The 17,330-nt window shown below is 56.3% G+C and overlaps 1 protein-coding gene across 1 annotated transcript in view; it reads right to left on the minus strand.

The window, feature by feature from the left end:
- Positions 1-2,493: 2,493 nt before the first annotated feature.
- SDC3 (syndecan 3) overlaps positions 2,494-17,330 on the minus strand; it is a 31,327-nt gene continuing 16,490 nt past the window's right edge. The window contains exons 2-6 of the mRNA XM_050715258.1: positions 6,539-6,656; positions 5,526-6,127; positions 3,950-4,223; positions 3,256-3,435; positions 2,494-2,852 (exon numbers count right to left, since the gene is read on the minus strand). Coding sequence (XP_050571215.1) covers positions 2,824-2,852; positions 3,256-3,435; positions 3,950-4,223; positions 5,526-6,127; positions 6,539-6,656 — 1,203 coding nt within the window. The 3' untranslated portion in view covers positions 2,494-2,823. The remainder of the gene's footprint in view (positions 2,853-3,255; positions 3,436-3,949; positions 4,224-5,525; positions 6,128-6,538; positions 6,657-17,330) is intronic.

The raw sequence follows: 17,330 nt of genomic DNA on the forward strand, positions 1-17,330 counted from the left end.
TGCCATCTCACAGGCACACTAAAGGCAGGGAAAAGCAAGAGGAATGTCCCTCCTCTGCACCCCAGGGCTCTTTGAGGCATCCTCCTGCAGGCGCACAGCTGGAAGGACGAGCACGTCTGGGCACTGCCCCAGCTGTGCTCAGGGACAGCCTCACGGGGACACGGGGCTGGGGACAGGGCAGAACGGCTGCAGCGGTGCCAAACCGGCCAGGCTTCAGCCAGGGGCTGATGGGCAAGACGCTCCTTCTACTGTTGGGGTCAATTTCCCTAAAAACCTGCTCCATGACCAAACCAACAGCTGCCTCCAAACTCCCCCCATGCTTCCTCGCCTCCTCCCAAGCCGTCCTAGCAGCAGGAAGCCCTCTCAAGCCCCAGGGCACGGGGAGAGCCCTGCAGAAAGCTGGATGGAGCCCCCCCATCTGCCTCCGGCAACCCCAGCAGCAGCAGCAGGCACCGAGGTGTCACTGGGGTTTGTCCATCCCCATCACAGAGAGCTGATGGAAGCTGCAGTTTTTGGAGCTGGGCTTTTCCCCAAAAGCACAAAGATGCTGCAGCCCCTGCTGGGGAGCCAGGCAGCAGGAAGGGCTCCATCAGGGTTAGCTCCAGACCAAACCAGACCCCAAAACCCCAAAGGAAGCCTCCTTGAGACCATACAATTCCTTGAGTAATACAGCAACTGCGTGGGAGAAGCAGACAATGAACTGACTTTGGTCAATTCTAATTATCAGTTTAATTGACTTCACCTTTATTTTACCCATGGTGGTCTCCTGCTTTTAATGACTACGAGGAAGCCTCCTCTCCCCGCCCGCTGTCCTCACTTGTGGAACTGTCACGGATTTAAGTGCCAGGATTACAACTTAACACCAGCTGAGTGAGCTGAGGTTAAGCTTGAGTGAATAAAAAATTGTATTGTAGAAGTTCAGACTATTAACGGGGAAAAAATGGAATGAAGAAGATTAGAGAAGCAGCTAAGAAAAGCAGCATTTAAAAGATTAAGCTGGGAGTTTGTTTTTTTTTAATGTAAGCTCACAAGATTAAGTCCATGTTATTACAAAAGATGGTGATTTTGGGTGGCCTTGATAATTGCCATGCCCAGCTCACGATGCCATGAAGCTTGACTTCTGCCACGCACCAAGAGCTGGGGCCCTTCACGTGATCCCTTTGGGACCAGACACACACAGACATCAAACGCTCCCCTTCGAGCAGCTCAGAGAAAGCGGCCTTGGAGCAGGCACCAGCCTTCCTCGGCCACGTGGTCCCCTTTCAGAGCATCCTCTTCCTCACGCTGGCATGCACGATGCCTCTGGGTGTATGTACACACACGTACACCACCCTCCGCCTTTCAGCATCACCATCCCAGGCATCCAACAGGACAGTCTTCCCCAAACTCAACCAAAAGGATGACTGTTTTGAGGCTGACATCTCTAAATTTGGCATTATTAAAGCTGGCCTGTGCACAGGGACTCTGCTCCCTACCCCGAAATCAGTCCAGGTCGGTGTTTGGAGCTCAGGAACTGAACACCGACACCAAACCTCAGCTCGGCATAATCACAAAGTCCCTCCCAGCCATCAGATGCAGTGCAATGAAAATTTACAGGGATTTCATTTCATATATATATATAACTGTGTATGTATGTGAGTGTATATATATATATATATATATATAAAATATATGCGTTCAAATTCCTAACATGACAAGAAGCTCTGCTGTCTCGCAGCCTCCACCAGGGTGATAAATCCCTATATGCCCTGAGGGGGACCAAGCATCTCTGTGTCTGTGCAGTTTAATTCTTGGTGCAACAGAGTCAAAGTAACCGATTTTTTTTGTTGTTTCCCGATTTAAATTGCCCTAAGGACGAAGCCAAGGTCTCCACGGGACACCACCGAGATCGCAACCATCATTAAAACCAAGAGCCTTGACTGCATGGCGAGCAGTGCTTCAGCTAATTAAAAGCCAACTAATTGAAATATCTAATTGACTTTTCTGCACAGAGGGCTTGCTCCAAACCCCAGCCTTTCTCGAAGGCACGGCTGGGGGTCTGGATCAGGCCCTGCTGCTCTGCGTCCCGGAGACCATCGGAAGGGAAACCACTGCTCGGTGATGGTGGCTCCCAGCGTCTTCTGCCGGGCGCCCCGAGCTGAGCCCTGGCCCCGTGGCTGGTGCTGGGAGTTTGGCAACAACAAAAGGAACAGAAACGCTCGGCGCTGGGGCTCGCCGAAGTAGAGCAGCAGCCGAGCTGCCCCGCTTTGAGCCACCGCTCTGCCCCGCCTGGTGCAGACCCCCTGCAATTTATTGCCTCTGCTTCTTCCTCGCTGCTGCATCTCACGGCTGGCCGAGCTGTGTTAGGCATCACCCCAGCATGAACAGCTGCTCCGCTTCCCCTTCTCCTCCCTGCCAGGCCCCCACCGAGCGCTGTCCCGCGCCATCTGAAAACCAGAACCGCCGGTGGGGCTGCGCAAGCCGAGGTTTATTGGTCACAGTGAGAACCCAGCAAAAGCATGGTCCCTTCTCCAGCCACCCAAAAGCACGGTCCCTTCTCCAGCCACCCCTCCACCACCGACACCATGGAGCCATCGGGTCTCCGGCCATGCTCGGTGCAGCTGAGGAGGGTGGTGGTGGCCGGGGCAGCACCGCATGAGGCACCCAAAGGTGGCTTCTTGGTGCTCGAAGAGGCAAACTGGCTCCATCGCTCCCCCTGTACTGGCCATGGTGGTGTTCATTTTGTCTTCCCCCACTCCAAGAGCAAAGCCCGGGGCTGCAGGTATTCCGGCCCCTTGTGCTTTTTTCAAGGTTTGAAGCGTATCTGAGAGTCGCATCCTCTTGTCAAACAGAAGCGGGGAGCAAGGTAATTCCTGCAAAGCAACCAGCCCCACTCAAAAAATAATAAAAAATAATAAAAAAAAAAAAAAGAGAGAGAGAGAGGGAAAGAAACCTCCCTCCTTTCCAACAGGAAAAAAAAAAAAGATAAATCCAAACCAACCCCCCTGCGCCCCAGGGCTGGTACAAGGTGTCCGGATCCCAGAGTCGTTGTGGTGGTGGGAAAAGCCCCGTGAGCTCCAGCCGCTGTCCGCAAAGCAGCGCGTCCCTCATGCCGAAGATGCGGTTTCTCCTTTTGCGGGTTCTTTTTTTTTTTTTTTTTTTTTTTTGCTTTTTAAACTCACAGTCTGATCCAAAAGAGAGAGAGAGAAAGAGAGAGACGGGATGGAGGAGAGGAGAAGGGAGAGTTTGGAGCAGGAAGGAGAGCGCGAGGCACACCGGGCTCTTGTCCTACGCGTAAAAACTCCTCCTGCTTGTCCGGCTTCTGGTAGGTGACATTGGCTTGCTTGGGTTCCTCCAGCGTGTAGCTGCCTTCATCCTTTTTCTTCATCCGGTAGATGAGCAGCATGACGAGGAAGGCAGCAAAGAGGGCTCCCACCACGCCGCCCACAATCACCGCTGCAACAGAAAGGTGGCACGGCCATCAGAGGGGGACCCAGCACCGCCACGCACGGAGAGCGATCAGGAGAACCCTGCTGGATGCTGGCTTGATGTGTGCTTTGGGGACTGAATCCATGCTTAAACTAAAAGTGAAGGCGTTGGCCTCATGCAACAGCATGACTTGAGGGGCTGCAACAGCTTCGTAATGCTGATGGATGGGCAGGACCCAAAGGAACAGACCACCTCTGTCCTCCCCTGCGGTCAGGTGGCATTCAGCCATCACCGTAATTTCCCTAAAACATCCTATTTCTTCACATAAAACTCCTCCTAGCAAACAAACTGCACAGCTCCGCGCTCTCCCTGCAAAGATGGGAAGACCCCAGAGAGCCCCCAGTACAGGCACTCGAGGTGTCTATTTCGGCGGGTGACAGTGGGTTATCCCAGGCTCAGCACCACCCCAGCACCCTGCTGAAGACCAAGCCCTCTCCTAGGGGCTGTCCATCCCCCTCCAGCCCACCACCTCCACTCTCACCTATCAACACCTCCTTCCTCTCCAGGATGTTCTTCTGAGGGAGCTGAGCAGCCGAGCTGCCCGACTCTATCGTGTTGTCGATGAGCCCCGGCTCCGCGTTCCTGCCCTGCCCCGGTGCCGATGGCGGTGTCACCACGGCCACCACCTCGTTGCCCAGCTCGGGACGAGCTGTCTCCTCCTCCTCCCGGATCTCGAAGTCCCCGCTGGGGCCACTGCTGACTGGGACTTCCAGGTCGCTGTCGAGGACCGTCGACACCTCCCCTGGCTCCACCTGGGAGAAAGGACAAGGTGGAGCAGGGGACAAGGACCTACGGGTGGTTCCTGCCTCCAGCAGCGCCAGTGTGGCTGGAGGAAGGACACCACAACACCAGCGATGGGGTGGCGGGGGGATATCCCTTTGCAGTGTCGTTGAAGTGGGTTGTTGTATTGCATAGAACACCACAGCCCCACAACTTGGCAGTCACCGAAAAGGCTGAGGCCACCTGGGCTGAGCAGGACCATTCTGGTCTGTCCCCACCCAGGTGCCCGGCTCTCACCTCTGGCTTCCTCCAGAGACCAAAGGAGAGTCGGGGGGGGTCCCACGTCCCAGACCTTTGCTCAGGCTCTGTCCCCAGTACACACCAAGAGCTGGCTGCAATATTTCAGATACCTCCTTGCTAGGCAGGAGGTGGTGCAATGCTTTGTGCTAAAGCACCACAGCAAGGCTGAGGAGTGGATGCCATCGGATGAGCTCCCTGAGCCCCAGGGGTCCCCTCCCTCTCCTTCTCTCCCTTCATCCCGCTCTCATGTCTCCCTTGGACCACTACAAATGCAGACGGGCAAAGAGCTCTTTGGGGATGAAGCCAGGGTGGGCGAGATGGGGCCCTCTCCGTGTCACACTGCCACTGGCATGAGCGCACGGCTTGCTGCTTCTGCAGGCACGTGGTTTTGTGACAGAGATTAATTGAAGGTCAGCGGGAGCCCGGAGCGCTACACACATATATACGTACCCAGAAAAGAGGGACTAGTTTAGACAAATCACTCCACCTCTCAGTCAAAGCGCTTTTCAAAGGGCCCCTCAGGGGCTCTGAACGGGAGATGGAGCAGCAGATTAAATCCCCAGCTCAGGACCCCCGGCGGGCTGGAAATGCTCCATCACACAGTAATTGCAGTGCGTTTGGGTCTCCCAGCACCAGGCTGCAAGCCAGGCTGCGGTACGATGAGCTCAGCAAGTGCGTCCAGAGGAAAGCCCCTCTCTGCCCCCAAACCCCAGAGGAAAGCCCCCAAACCCCAGCCCTGCTCCCCCTCCTGCTGCCTGGGGAAGATGCTCTGGAGCAGCATGTCCTGGGTGACCATGTCCCCCATCAGCCCCATCACTGCTCGTGCAGGAGCTGCCCCCACCCCTCTCATCTCCCCTTTCCATCTCCCCAAATGTTCAACTCTCCACAGAGCTGGGAAGACCCCAACACAGTCTGACCTCCTGCTGAGCAGCTGGCTCAGGATGGAGCCACCCCAAAAGCTCCCCGTCACCATCGCTTGGCTTCAAATGTGGTCCATGAGCCCTTCAGCAGGGAAAAAGGGCTCCAGCCTCCTACCTGGGGGCTTCTGTGGGTGGCAGCGTGGTGGGGCTGGAAGGCAAGGCAGTGCTTTTTTCCGTGAGGTCTGCAGTCCTGGAGGTGCTTGGTTTTGGCAGGGACCTAGGCTTGGCCGTGCTGGAGGGGACAAGCTGTGACGTGGCCACCTCCGTCGGCGTGCTGGTTTGAAGGATGGACGCGGTGGGCATCTCCAGGGTGGTGGCCCGCGTGGTTGCTGCCTTGGTGACAAAGGGGGGCAGGAACCTCCGGACGGTGGTGGGCTTGGCAGTGGCCACGGTGGTGGTGCTGGTGGTGGTGGTGGCCGTGGTGGTGGTGGTGGCAGCTGTAGTGGTGGTGGTGGTGGTCGTGCTGGGGGCCTCGCTGGCTGTGGTACTGGTGGTGGTGGCCTTCCAGCTGGGTATCACTGGTGCCTCTGTCACCCTGGGGATATACGAGGCGCCGGTGGTCTGCTCGGGGATGGTGTCCTCGGTGGGGGATGTTTCAAAGGGAGTTGCCACGGGTTGCACCGCAGTGACGGGCAACGCAGCTGCCGTGGTGGGGAGCGTGATGGACGTGTCCGTGGTGAGGCTGACGGCCGTCTCCAGCCCCGACTCCTGCTCGAAGTCTGAAAGGGGGGAGAAGAGCAAAGGGTGAGGCAGGCACTTCCCAGGGCTGACACCCACGTGGCTTGCAGCACCCAAAAACCAGGGGGCATGGACCCGTTGTGGGCTCAGCAGGAACCAAGGGCTGCAAATTCCCAGGTGCTGGTCAAAGCCCCCCTCTGGGGTCGATGAAACCCCTAAAGCACCAGCACAGGCTATCAGGAAGGGCTAATCCTGCCTGGTAGGGCCAGAGACCTAAATGGGGAACGGAGTCACTCGAGCCCAACCTTTGGGACCATTCCCTTTTGCTTTGGGCCAGAAGAGGGCAGGAAGGCTTCTCTGGAGGTGGGCAAGGGGCAATCCGCTCCCCCAGCACCCAGGGCCAGGCTCCCCATGGCCCAGCACCCTTTCCCGGGAGCCCTGCAGCTACTCACAGCCTGAGCCAGAGCCTGAGTAGACATCGTCCAGTTCGTCGTCCCCAAAGGGGTCGTCGTCCCCGGAGCCCTCCAGGTCCACCGGCCTCTCATAGTTCTCATTGCGCCAGCGCTGAGCCTGCAGCCGAGCAGGGAGAGCCACGTTAGCTGGCCCCAACGGGGATAAGGGGATCCCCAAAGCCAGGGAGGGCCCTGCATGGCCCCCCCAGAGTGGGTTACGCAGGACAGGATGGGGAGAGCAAGGCCAAGGGACAGGGACTGCAGGCAGTGCTCTCTGGCTGAGCTGCCCAGAAACGTTTCTCGGCCCCTCCCCACCCCCCGCAAATAATTCTCTGTTGCAAATCTTTCAGACAAGCTGACATTTTGTAGAGTTCACATTGGCTCTGATAACATTTCCCATGGAAACGAGCCCTCTGGAAAAGGGGAAAAAAAACTGATTCTGGAAACTGTTAGAAAACACATTATTTTAGTTCTCCAGCTCAGTATTGTTTTGTTTTAAGTGATTCTCACTTAATTCCTGGCCTAGGTGTGACAGCAACGCATGCCATCAGCTCAGAAAGTCACAGTATGAAACAATGTCAGACTTCAGATATTCCACGGCTGCTAAAACTTGAAGAGCCCTTGCTAGGAGGGCTCTTCAGCATCTTGTTTTGTAGATCAAAGTGTCTCCTGTTTGTGTTGCAAGGAAGCAGTTTGACACTTCATTACAACCCAAACAAGGAGGCTTTGATCCGTGAGATAGCATCAGATGTTTCAAGATGTAAGGAGCCAGGTTAGTGCTTAAATGTAAAACAAGGGGGTAGTAGGGTCCCCCCCTCCGCTCTTACAGGGTTTTACCTCTTGAAAACCACTTCGAGTTTCTTTGTTCCCATTCCAGATTGGAACAAAAATGAGGTTTGAGATGTCAAAAGGTCCCAAGATAGAGAAATGTGGGGCTCAACTCAAGCTTTTACCCCACGTCCCTTCCCCTGGTACCCATCAGCTCAAGACAGAGAAGAAGCCTCAGCTGCCATGGGGGAAATCAAGGTGTCATCGAGGGGTGACAAGTGACATGAGCTCCAACAGCTTCGTAGTCCTTTGCTCTGGTCCATGGAGGACCGAGCTCCAGCTGCCAGAGAGGAGATGGGAAAAAGCCGGGCAAAACTGGTGCTCCAAGGACCAGTGCAAATGACTTTGCTAAACAAGTGATGTCTGACCTATAAACCCGTGCCTGACCCCACAAGGACAAAACTGCCTGTGTCTCGCTCTGGTTCCCACGCGGGGCATTCAGGGAGGGATCGGAGCGTGGACGTCCCACAGAACCTCGCATCCACTGGCCTGGTGGTGGAAGCTTTGTGCGTGCCAGAGGGGTTTTATGAGTGAGGTCTTGTAGTCAGGGCTGCAAGGGAGCAGCCTGCCCCTTCCACGGGTGGGATTTCCCTTTCCTTTTTCTAGCCTATACACTGCGACCGGTGCGGGGATGCCAAGGGACCAGGAGATCACAGGGGAAAACACAGGGACTGGTTGCATGTCCTTTGAAGACTGATCTGCAAACACAGCACAGGAGGGCCTTGGGAGGCACTGGGGGCTCTATTACTGCCCCCCAGGGATCCATAAATCATGGGAAAGGCCACCAAAATTGATGGGAGGGCAAAGAAAAATTGCAAGGTTTGGGAGTCGGGAGAAGGAACATTTGGAGCTGCTTTTGTTTGCCTTTTGATTTCTGTGCTTGTTGGATATGGCATGGTCAGACATCAAAGCTTTCCAAAGAAGACAGAGATGCCCACAAACTTGCATCTGTCTTCTTTTATGATTTTTTAAAATAAATGAGGACTAATCCTGTCACTTAATCCCGGACCGTCAGCGAGTTTTTATACTAAAAACACACGGAGGCTCCCCAAGAAACAAGGAGCTCATAGCACAGGCGCTCCCCAGCCACCCCTCAGCCCTGCCGGCCGACCCAGGCGAGCTCCCTGAAGGTCACATTCTCTCTGCTCGACCTGCAGAGCCTCCCTGTAATGGGAGCCACATGGCCCGGCTCTGCCGAGCTCCCTTAAATTGGAACCAGACGAGGCAGCTCCAGCCATCGGCTCCCCGGCTCCCCGTGCTTGGATGGGGAAAGGAAAAGGCAAAAAGCGTGGACCCATCGTGCCCCCATCTGTCTGTCCATCCTTCCTTCCATCCATCCATCCATCCATCCATCCATCCATCCCACAGGGAAGGAGAGGCTTGGCGTGTGCCCTGGCTGTGTTTTGCCCAGGAGAAGAGGCTGGAGGAATGCAGTGATGCAGGTGGGGACACGCAGCGTGCCCCCATCCTGCTGCAAAGAACCAAAGGCAGCTGAGCTTTGGTTTGGGAACATAAAATCAAAGCAACTCTGGCAGCTGCGGGTGCTGTTTGCAGACAGGGCTTGGTCCTGGTGGCCCTGTGGTGACAAATCAGTGGGAATGTCCTGGAGATGATGGAGATCGCTGCACATCGCCTGGGCCTGGGTAAAGAGGGCAGATGGGCAAAGAGTTCCTGCAGCTGATCCCAACATGCAGCGCAGCTGAGCCCCCTACACCCCACGGTGACGGGGACAAATTACCCCTTGGCTGTGGGATGAGCTGCATCCGCGCTGTGCCAGGGCATGCCTGGTGCTCTCCCCGCTCCCCATGGCAAAGGCAATGGCCAGTTTACTTCCAGCTGCCTAAAACTCCCGCCTGCCTGGCACATGTGAGAATTTCCCAGCCCCAAACCCAAAAGCAGAGCTTCCCATGGGAGCAACCTCACCACATTTTGCTCGGACAGCAGCCGAGCCCACACCGGGGAGCGGGATGGGCGAAGGGCAGGGATGCTCCAGCTTCGGGATCTGAAAACCCCGGAGCAAGGAAACAAAAGGGTGGCCCTGCCCCGAGGACATCCCCAGGTGTTCCCAGTGCAGAGTGGGGTGCTGGGGACACATCTGTTCCCCCAAAGCCCCCACACACACCTCTTGATGCCCACCACTCCCCTTCCCCTTCCCTCACATAAAGCCCCTCCCGGCCCGAGCTGCCCCCGCTGCAGCGCTGACGCCATCGGTCAGGCTCATGCAATAAATCTTGGGGCCAGGCGGTGTTTATTTGGATTTACTGCTGCTTAGACTGTTAATGCTCTGCACGTCCCGGCCCCCCCGGCATCGAGGGGGGACACAGCTGGGGGGAGCGCTGATTCCCCAGCTCACCGAGGATGAGGGCTCCCAGCCCGCACAGCCAGCTGCTCAGCAGGGATGCAGCCAGCTGGATTTGTCCCGGGGGAGAAATTTCATAGATTCATAGAATATCCCGAGTTGGAAGGTACCCATAAGGATCATCAAGTCCAACTCCTCAGCCAGGAGGCACTCCTTTCAGCCAGGCTTTATTGCTGATGGTCAGAACAAGGCGGGGAGCACCCCCAGGTGTGCTGGATGAGGGGCTGGGATGTCCCCACGGTCGGAAAGATACGCCCGAGCTGCGAAGCCACCTGAGGTTTGCAGCATGTCAAGACAGGGTGCACAACTGCCTGGCAAGCCTGCTGATGGCTGGGCATCGTGCAAGCTGCATCCGAACCCTAAAACTTCAATTTAGGGACAGGGATATGCTCACAGTCAGCTCAAGCCAAGAGCCAGGAGCTCCCTGTCACTCCAACTTCTCAGGTGGTGTCTCTTGGCAGGGGGCTCGCCAACCAGCTCAGCCCTGCTTTCCTGGGGCCTTGCTTTCCCTTTGGCAAGGTCTGGGGCTGTGGGAGGTGGAAAGAAACGGAAAGGTTTCATCGTGCCCTGCAAGGCACCAGCTCCCCACTGTCCCACCGGTGCCACCGCCCCGCGGCTCAGCCCATGCACCGGTCAGCCGAAACCACCCCAAATCAGTGCCAGGCGCACAGGATTTCCTTGTCACCAGCTCTGAACACGGAGATTGGTAAGGGAGACATCTCCCCCTACTCCCCCGAGCCCAGGGGACCCTCTTGCTCCCACAGCCCCCCAAGGGCATGCGCTGACGCCAACCCAGCCGCGTGCTGTCCCCTCGATGCCTCCACACCGAGGCTTGGCTGGACCAGCCGGGATGCACAGCCAAGGGGCAGCAGCAGCAGAAATCACAGCCAAGTCTGGCGCTAAGAGCCTTGGAAAGTGAGCGAAAGCTCCGGCCCTTTGGCCCGGCCCCATTGGAGCTGAGCTGGGGATTAGAGAAGCTTCGTTTTCTCCGTGTTGTCTGTGCACAGTGCACCCCGAAGCATGGTGGGTGCCCCGTCCCTCCTATCCTTTTATCACGGTGGGTGACACCGTTTTATACACAGAAAACTGTAAAGATCAGAAAAAGGGTCCTCGTGGCACCCTCAGCCCTCTCCAAGCACGGCAGCGGTGGGTGCTTTGCTGGGGAAACCACGGCACAGAGGGGACCTGTCACCTCCTGCGTGTTCCTACAGAGCCCACCACATCTTGGGACATGTCCTGGGGAACCAGGGTGGCTGGTTCGAGTCCTCCTAAAGCCCCCATGCAACCTCGCATGCATGCCCTGCTGCATTCCCCCTCCATGGTGGGTTTTTGTGGAGCCAGACCTCACCCCAAACCACCCCAAACGCTCCCCCCAAAAGTGCTGCCGTTGCAGAAGCGAGCTTTGCCGCTGAACATCTTGCAGCCATACCGGGAGGAAGGGAGCCTTATAAATCAATCCGTCTTTAACGGCAGGGAAAGGCTGGCGAGCCTCCCCGGGATGCTCTCGGGTCCTTCTCCGGTAGCCATCGGCATGGCAACGGTCGCCAAGGAAACCGCCTCCATGGCGACGCATCCCTGGATGCGGGCGCTGGGCTATGTCCGCGGGCGCACACACCCCAACCCAGGGCTCTGCTTCCCTGGGGGGGTCGTGGGGAAGGGAGTGGCCCCGTAGGGGGACAAGGTATGAGCTGGGGATGAGAAACCCCAAAAAGCAGCAGCTCCTGGGGGTCGAGGCAGGAGGCTCTGTGAGGGGGGAGATCCTGGCACAAATCCCTGCGCGTGCTTTCCATGGGATTCTGGAGAGGGTCGGGGGTTCTCCCCGCACCCCTGGATGGGGTGTATCCGCCCCAGCCTGGGTGCCTGAAGTTATTGAAGACTGTAGATGTTTCTTTGGACTCGAGAGTTTCCCCTGAAGGAATCAGAAGGGAGACAAAAACTGAAATGCGCTGGTTTCTGAGGCAGCTGGGATGCATGAGGACAGGGTTTGCAGGCTTGGTTCATGCCCAGCGCCTGGGCTGGCAGCGATGGGGATGAAGCTGCGTGGTAAAATCCTTTCCCCAGCACACACCTGAGGCCCATCAGCAGCGTGCACGGCGAGCGGGGCTGAGCAACCCCAAGGTCTGTGAAGAAGCAAAGCCCAGGGGAGGAGGTCTCCCAGCCCAAGGAGCCCATGTGCATCCACCCACAGGGTCCAGTCCCGGCCCCCAGTTCCACGTGTGGGGTTTGGGATGGGAAGGGAGAGCTGGTGCAGCTGTCTGCAGACAGAGGTGGTTTTATCCCGGGATTTGGATGTCCACAGCCATCCAGCACCCCATGATATGGATGTCCACTGTCATCCAGTAGCTTCTGGCACAACCTGGGGCACGACACGAGGCTGAGGGGAAAGGATGCACGTGGAGGGCATCAGCAGGGATGCAGGGGACCAGCCCATCCCTGTGGGCAGGCATTTAAAGAGGAAAAAGAAGATTGAATTGGTGTGAAGCAGCCTGGAGAATGGGATGGGGTGGTGCAGGGGACTGGACTGTCCCCTCCTCGTCCCTTGGTGCCAGATCTTCTCTTCCAGGTCTCTGCATCGCATCCCCTGCCCACTGTCAGGGAACTCAGCTCTTGCTTGCAAAATGAATAGGGAAAAAAAACAAAACAAAAAAAAAAAAAAAAAAAAAAAACAAGCCAAAGGCCACGTGCTCTTTGTAAAGGTCTCTTTGCATTTCTACCCAGTGGCAGCCTCAGGAACCCCCAGCTACCTGCTCCCAGCAGCAGTCCCCAGCCCTGCGAGGAGAGGGACGTGGGCAGCAGCCTCCCCTTGCCAGGATGGGGCGATGCACAGGGAGGTGGCAGCTTGCAGGAGCAGCAGCGAGCCGGACAAAACGGCACTGAGCATCCCCCCGCTGCCGTCCCCACGGCAGGGACATGGGGAACCTCTGGACAAAGCTGAGCTCCGTGTGCCCCACGGGATCCCGCAGCCACAGCACCCAGGGAGGATGCCGAAGCCAGCAGTGTTGGGAGGCTCAGAAGGACACAGCCCCCGTCACCAACCTGTCCGTGGCTGAGCGCTGTTTGCTCCAGGAAAGTGCATTGAATTTAGAACATACCCCAGGAAAAGCCTTGATTATTTCTAAGATATTTTCCAGAGAATATTTTCAATTAAATCGCTCCTTGAAAGCACCTTTCTGGTATTTTCTACGTAAAGCCTTAATAACTCATTCCAGCACATGATTTAGCGATACTATAAACAGTTGAAATAATATTAACTTGCGCATAGAGCTGAAATGAAAACACAGTTTCTGAGCCTTAAAGACGCCGTGATTCTTTTCCCACTACAGAATCACTGAATTTCCGTGCTTTGATCCAAGGTTGAGAGTTAAAAATAAACCTGTCGGGAAGCTGCTGCTGACAGCAGGAGGACTGGTGCTGGAGACCATCGGGGCTGCTCAAGCAGGGCCGAGGAGGCTGGGCAGAGGGCAGCGGGATTTTGGGGGTGCAGGATGCTGGTGGGGAGCGGAGGGGCCGATGCTCACAGCCGGCACAGATCCGCCTCACGAGCCATGGCAGGAGCTCAGGCGAGCAGCAGCCATTTATTTTTTTTGTAACTTTATTCTTTTTCAACCTAATTAAGCCCCCGAATAACAGCTGCCTAAGCCCCAGCGCGTTTTGATTTAATAGGCCGGTTACTTTATGTGAGTAAAATAATCATTAGCAGTTACCGAGTGGCAGCAATTATTCTGGCTCTGTACCGGTTACGCACCACCAAGGCAGGGAAGCACCGAGCAGGGTGCGGGCACTGCCCAAACCCGAGCTCTGCACGTGTGTGAGCGTTGTCACCGCCTGGTCCACAGCCCTGGAGAAGGCTCAGCTCCTCCACCAGCATCCCCTCCTGCTCCTCAGGCTGCCTCCAGCAGCATCTTTTATTCCTGTTCTTCAATGGATTAGTGCCAGAGCTTACCCTGCTACACAATAAATATCCCCGAGCCAGGGCTGGCATGAAAAATAGCAAACCTCTCGACGTAAATCGTTGCTAACACCTCATCCCCCAGCACGCTCTGCTTTCTGCCTCTGGGGAGATGGAAGGGAAAAGAAAAGGAAAAAAAAAAAAAAAAAAAAGCAAACACAACAGCCCACAAACAAAGCACCACCTCCTGCTGTATGCAAAGCGCCAAACGACGAGGTACAAACAAGCCCAGCGAGGCTCTGCCGCTGCGGATGGGGTTGCATCAGGCACTCGAGGATGATTCCCAGGGATGGATTCGCCCCAAGTGCCAACCACCCCAGGGATGCTGTGGTTTTTTAGGGGGAAAAAGCCACGCTGGGCCCTACAGCCCCTCACTGATGCTGCAGCACAGAGCATCAAGCTTTCTGCCCACTGAAAACCCCAAACCTCCAGTGCCCTCAGTCCGTCTGGAGCATCCCGAGGTGCTGGAGGATGAGGGACCCACGCACGCACATCAGTGCCCATAAACCAGCGCGTAGGGCTGGGGAGATGTGCCCTGCATGGGAAGCATTGCTAATTCCCACAGGCAGCCCCAGAAAAATCCCGGCACGTGCCATGAGCTGGGGCTCGGCCCCAGGCTGGGGTCTCCCATGGGAAGAGCGTGGCGAGCTCGTCCCCACGAGGTGGGCTCAGGGCTGCTCCTTCCCGGGCTCTGCGCGTTGGAGATGGCCCCGGCGGCTGAAATGCACCGTGCGAGACCTTCCCCCCGCAGCCCAGAATTGATTTAATTTGCTCGGCTCCATAATCCTATTGCAGCTTAGCATGCAAAACTGTCTCGGGCTTTTCTCACCTTCCACAAAGGCGCATTTCCGAGCTGGCTCTCCGGAAAGAGACGGAGCTCTCCAAAGAGCTGGGAAATAGGACTTCAGATCTGCTCCCCCACTCCTTACACAGACACCACCGTGCCTGCTGAGCACCTCCCCAGCACCATCCCCGTTCCAGGACCATGCCCCGGGCGTTTTGCAATTTGCATGCCCCTGTCACTCCTCCAGCTCCCTGGAGAGTCCTTGCAGCATGGCCAGGCCCCAGGGGCTCCTGTTACCCAGTCTGGGGAAGCTTTTTGGTGGGACAAGTGTCACCCATGTCACCCAGGAGCAGGGAGATGACCCTGCTTAAATAAATGCAGCGTTTGCCTGCACCGGGGGCTGCAGCAGGGCTCTCGCTGCATTGCCCAGCTGATTTATTGCTCCAGCCCCCTGCGTGCACACGGTTACCCCAGCAAGGTGGAAGCAGCTAACAGCATCTCTCCTCCCCAGCTTTATCATCTTTTATTTCCTTTTCCTTTTCAGTTTCCCTTTTCCATTGTTTTTTTGGCAAGTCTGTAAGTCCCCGCTGCTGCTCCAACAACTTCAGGCGCAGGAAAACAGGCGTTTGCTGCTTTTCACCCCAAAAGCAGCACAGTTTTGCAGTCTCTTTCTCCAGGCCAGCTCTTTTTTTTTGGCCGGCCGCTGAAAGTTCAGCTTTCGCACAGCCTCCAGCAGCGCCGGCTCCAGCAGCATTTTGGCGAGCTGAGTGTTTTGGCCACAGTTCGCGATGCTCCGTGCATCCCAATGTCCCCAGCCAGCCACTTTGGGCTGCCGACACACTTCCAGGTTACACCAACATCCCCCAGCTCCACCAGCTCCCGAGTGAGCAGGAAATATTTACCGTCCCATGCCTCAGACACGGAGGCTGTTTGCGCCAAGGCATGCAGCAAGGCTGGGAAAATATTACGGTGCCTCCGAGCTCCCGATGCAGTGATTTAATACCTGGGGATAAGACCCCAAAGCCAAGCCCCGAGGGGATGCTGATTTGCATGCTCCCAGTGACAGGCACTAATTTACTGCCGTGGTTTGGGACCGACGTGGTTTGGGACCGAGGTGCCGCTGTCACAAGGGGATGCGCCCAAGTTGGGGTTAACCCGGCAGCGCTTGGACAGCCCGCAAGTGGCGAGTGACACTTGAATATCTGAAGTTTTTGCACCTTAAAAATAGACTGATGTGTGATCAGATACAGAGCAACCAGGTGCTGGAGCTGCAAAGGGAGCGTGAAACCCCCCCTCAGGCTTTCTGTCTGCCCCCTCCACTCAGACCACTCCCAGCAATCGGCCCCGGACACCCGCTGTCCCTGTGCCCAGGGCCACCACGGAGCAGAGGAAGGCCAGGAGCCAGCCTGGGGCCGCATCCTGGCTCTACCCAGCCCCTCTGGGCCGGACAGCAGCGGGTCCCAGCTGGGAAATTCATTCCAGCTGCATCCTTCTGGCTGCGAAAGCAGCCCGCCTCCCTCTGCACGAAGCGCTCGGGAGCAGACAGACGTTTCCCACCCCCAGCAGATCGCTGCCGGAGCTCCTCGATTTAGGGAAAGAAAAAAGAAAAAAAGGTATTTCCTCTTTCTAGTCCACGCTCAAAGAGCCGTTAGGCTATATTTATCTGCCCTGAACTTTATCTGCCACAGTTATTCATCTGGAAATGCAATCAATCTCCTTTCCGACGGCACCGGCCCGTCCAGCCCCGCTCCCCACTCCGCATCGTGCTTTTCAGCAACCTCACGTGACGTGCAACAAAAAATAACAGAAATGCAAGTAGAAGAAACCCAAAAGGCATCTCCCCACACGGGAGATGCTCAAGCACTGGGTGAAACTTTGCCCTTTTGCAAAGCACGGGGGATGGCGGGGGGCTGAGCAGCGGGGACCACCCGAAAGGCGGCCCCCAGGGACCCCGTCTGCAACCGCTCGGGCTCTGCGCCGCGCCAGTAAGGCTGAGGTTTCCAGATGAAAGGAAAACTCCTGAACACAACCGAGAGCGGAGTCTTGACCCCGGCATTGCCTTCTCTGGTTACCTTGCCCAGGAAGCGCCTCCATCCCCGCAGGGCTCGTTTTACTGTGAAAATAAACGGGCAGGAGGGTTCGAGCCTTGGAAACGAGCAAAGTTTCTGCCGATGGACAAAAGCGACCCAAGCTGTGGCCGAGCCTTGGCTGAGTCCTCACCAGGCACGGGGGATTTTCAGGATTTCGGCACTCGATGGGAAACTTTTCAAGTTCTCCCCTCCATGTGTGTGTGAGCAGGGCTGTAAGCGCGTGCGTGCTCGCATGCACACACAAGGGGTTACGTTGCTGGAAAGCACTCTTCAAATATTTATACAGCCTAAGCCTCATTGTTTCCTGCCCCCAGATGAAGTCCTTTTAATGAAATGTAACTAAACAAGCCGTTTCCATTCTGCCTTTCCAACGATAATTATGGCTGATACTCTAAATGGGATGGCAGCGTTTCAACACCGCGCTGGAGAGAGGAAAACCAGCATCCTCTAGGCAGGATCTCCTAACATGCAGCTCTGGCCCTGGGGCTTTGGGAGAAGGTTTAAAATTTGTGCTGTGCACCATCAGACCAGCCCACCTGGCTGGGATGCTCACAAGGTTGAGGTGGTATCACTGGGCCTGGGGCAAAAATCCTGCAGGAGATGCAAGCTGTGTTTTTGGGAGAGCGATGCATTCAATGGTCCCCATAGCTCAGGGAAAAAAGAAAAAAAAAAGATTAAAAAAGAAAAAGAAAATAAATATCCAAGCTGCCTCAGACCCTCCTGGGACAGACCCTGCATGGCCCAGGAGGGGAGGATACGAGGATGCTCTCGGTGCTGCAGGT

Source organism: Cygnus atratus, chromosome 23, assembly GCF_013377495.2.
Source record: "Cygnus atratus isolate AKBS03 ecotype Queensland, Australia chromosome 23, CAtr_DNAZoo_HiC_assembly, whole genome shotgun sequence".
NCBI lineage: Eukaryota > Metazoa > Chordata > Aves > Anseriformes > Anatidae > Cygnus > Cygnus atratus.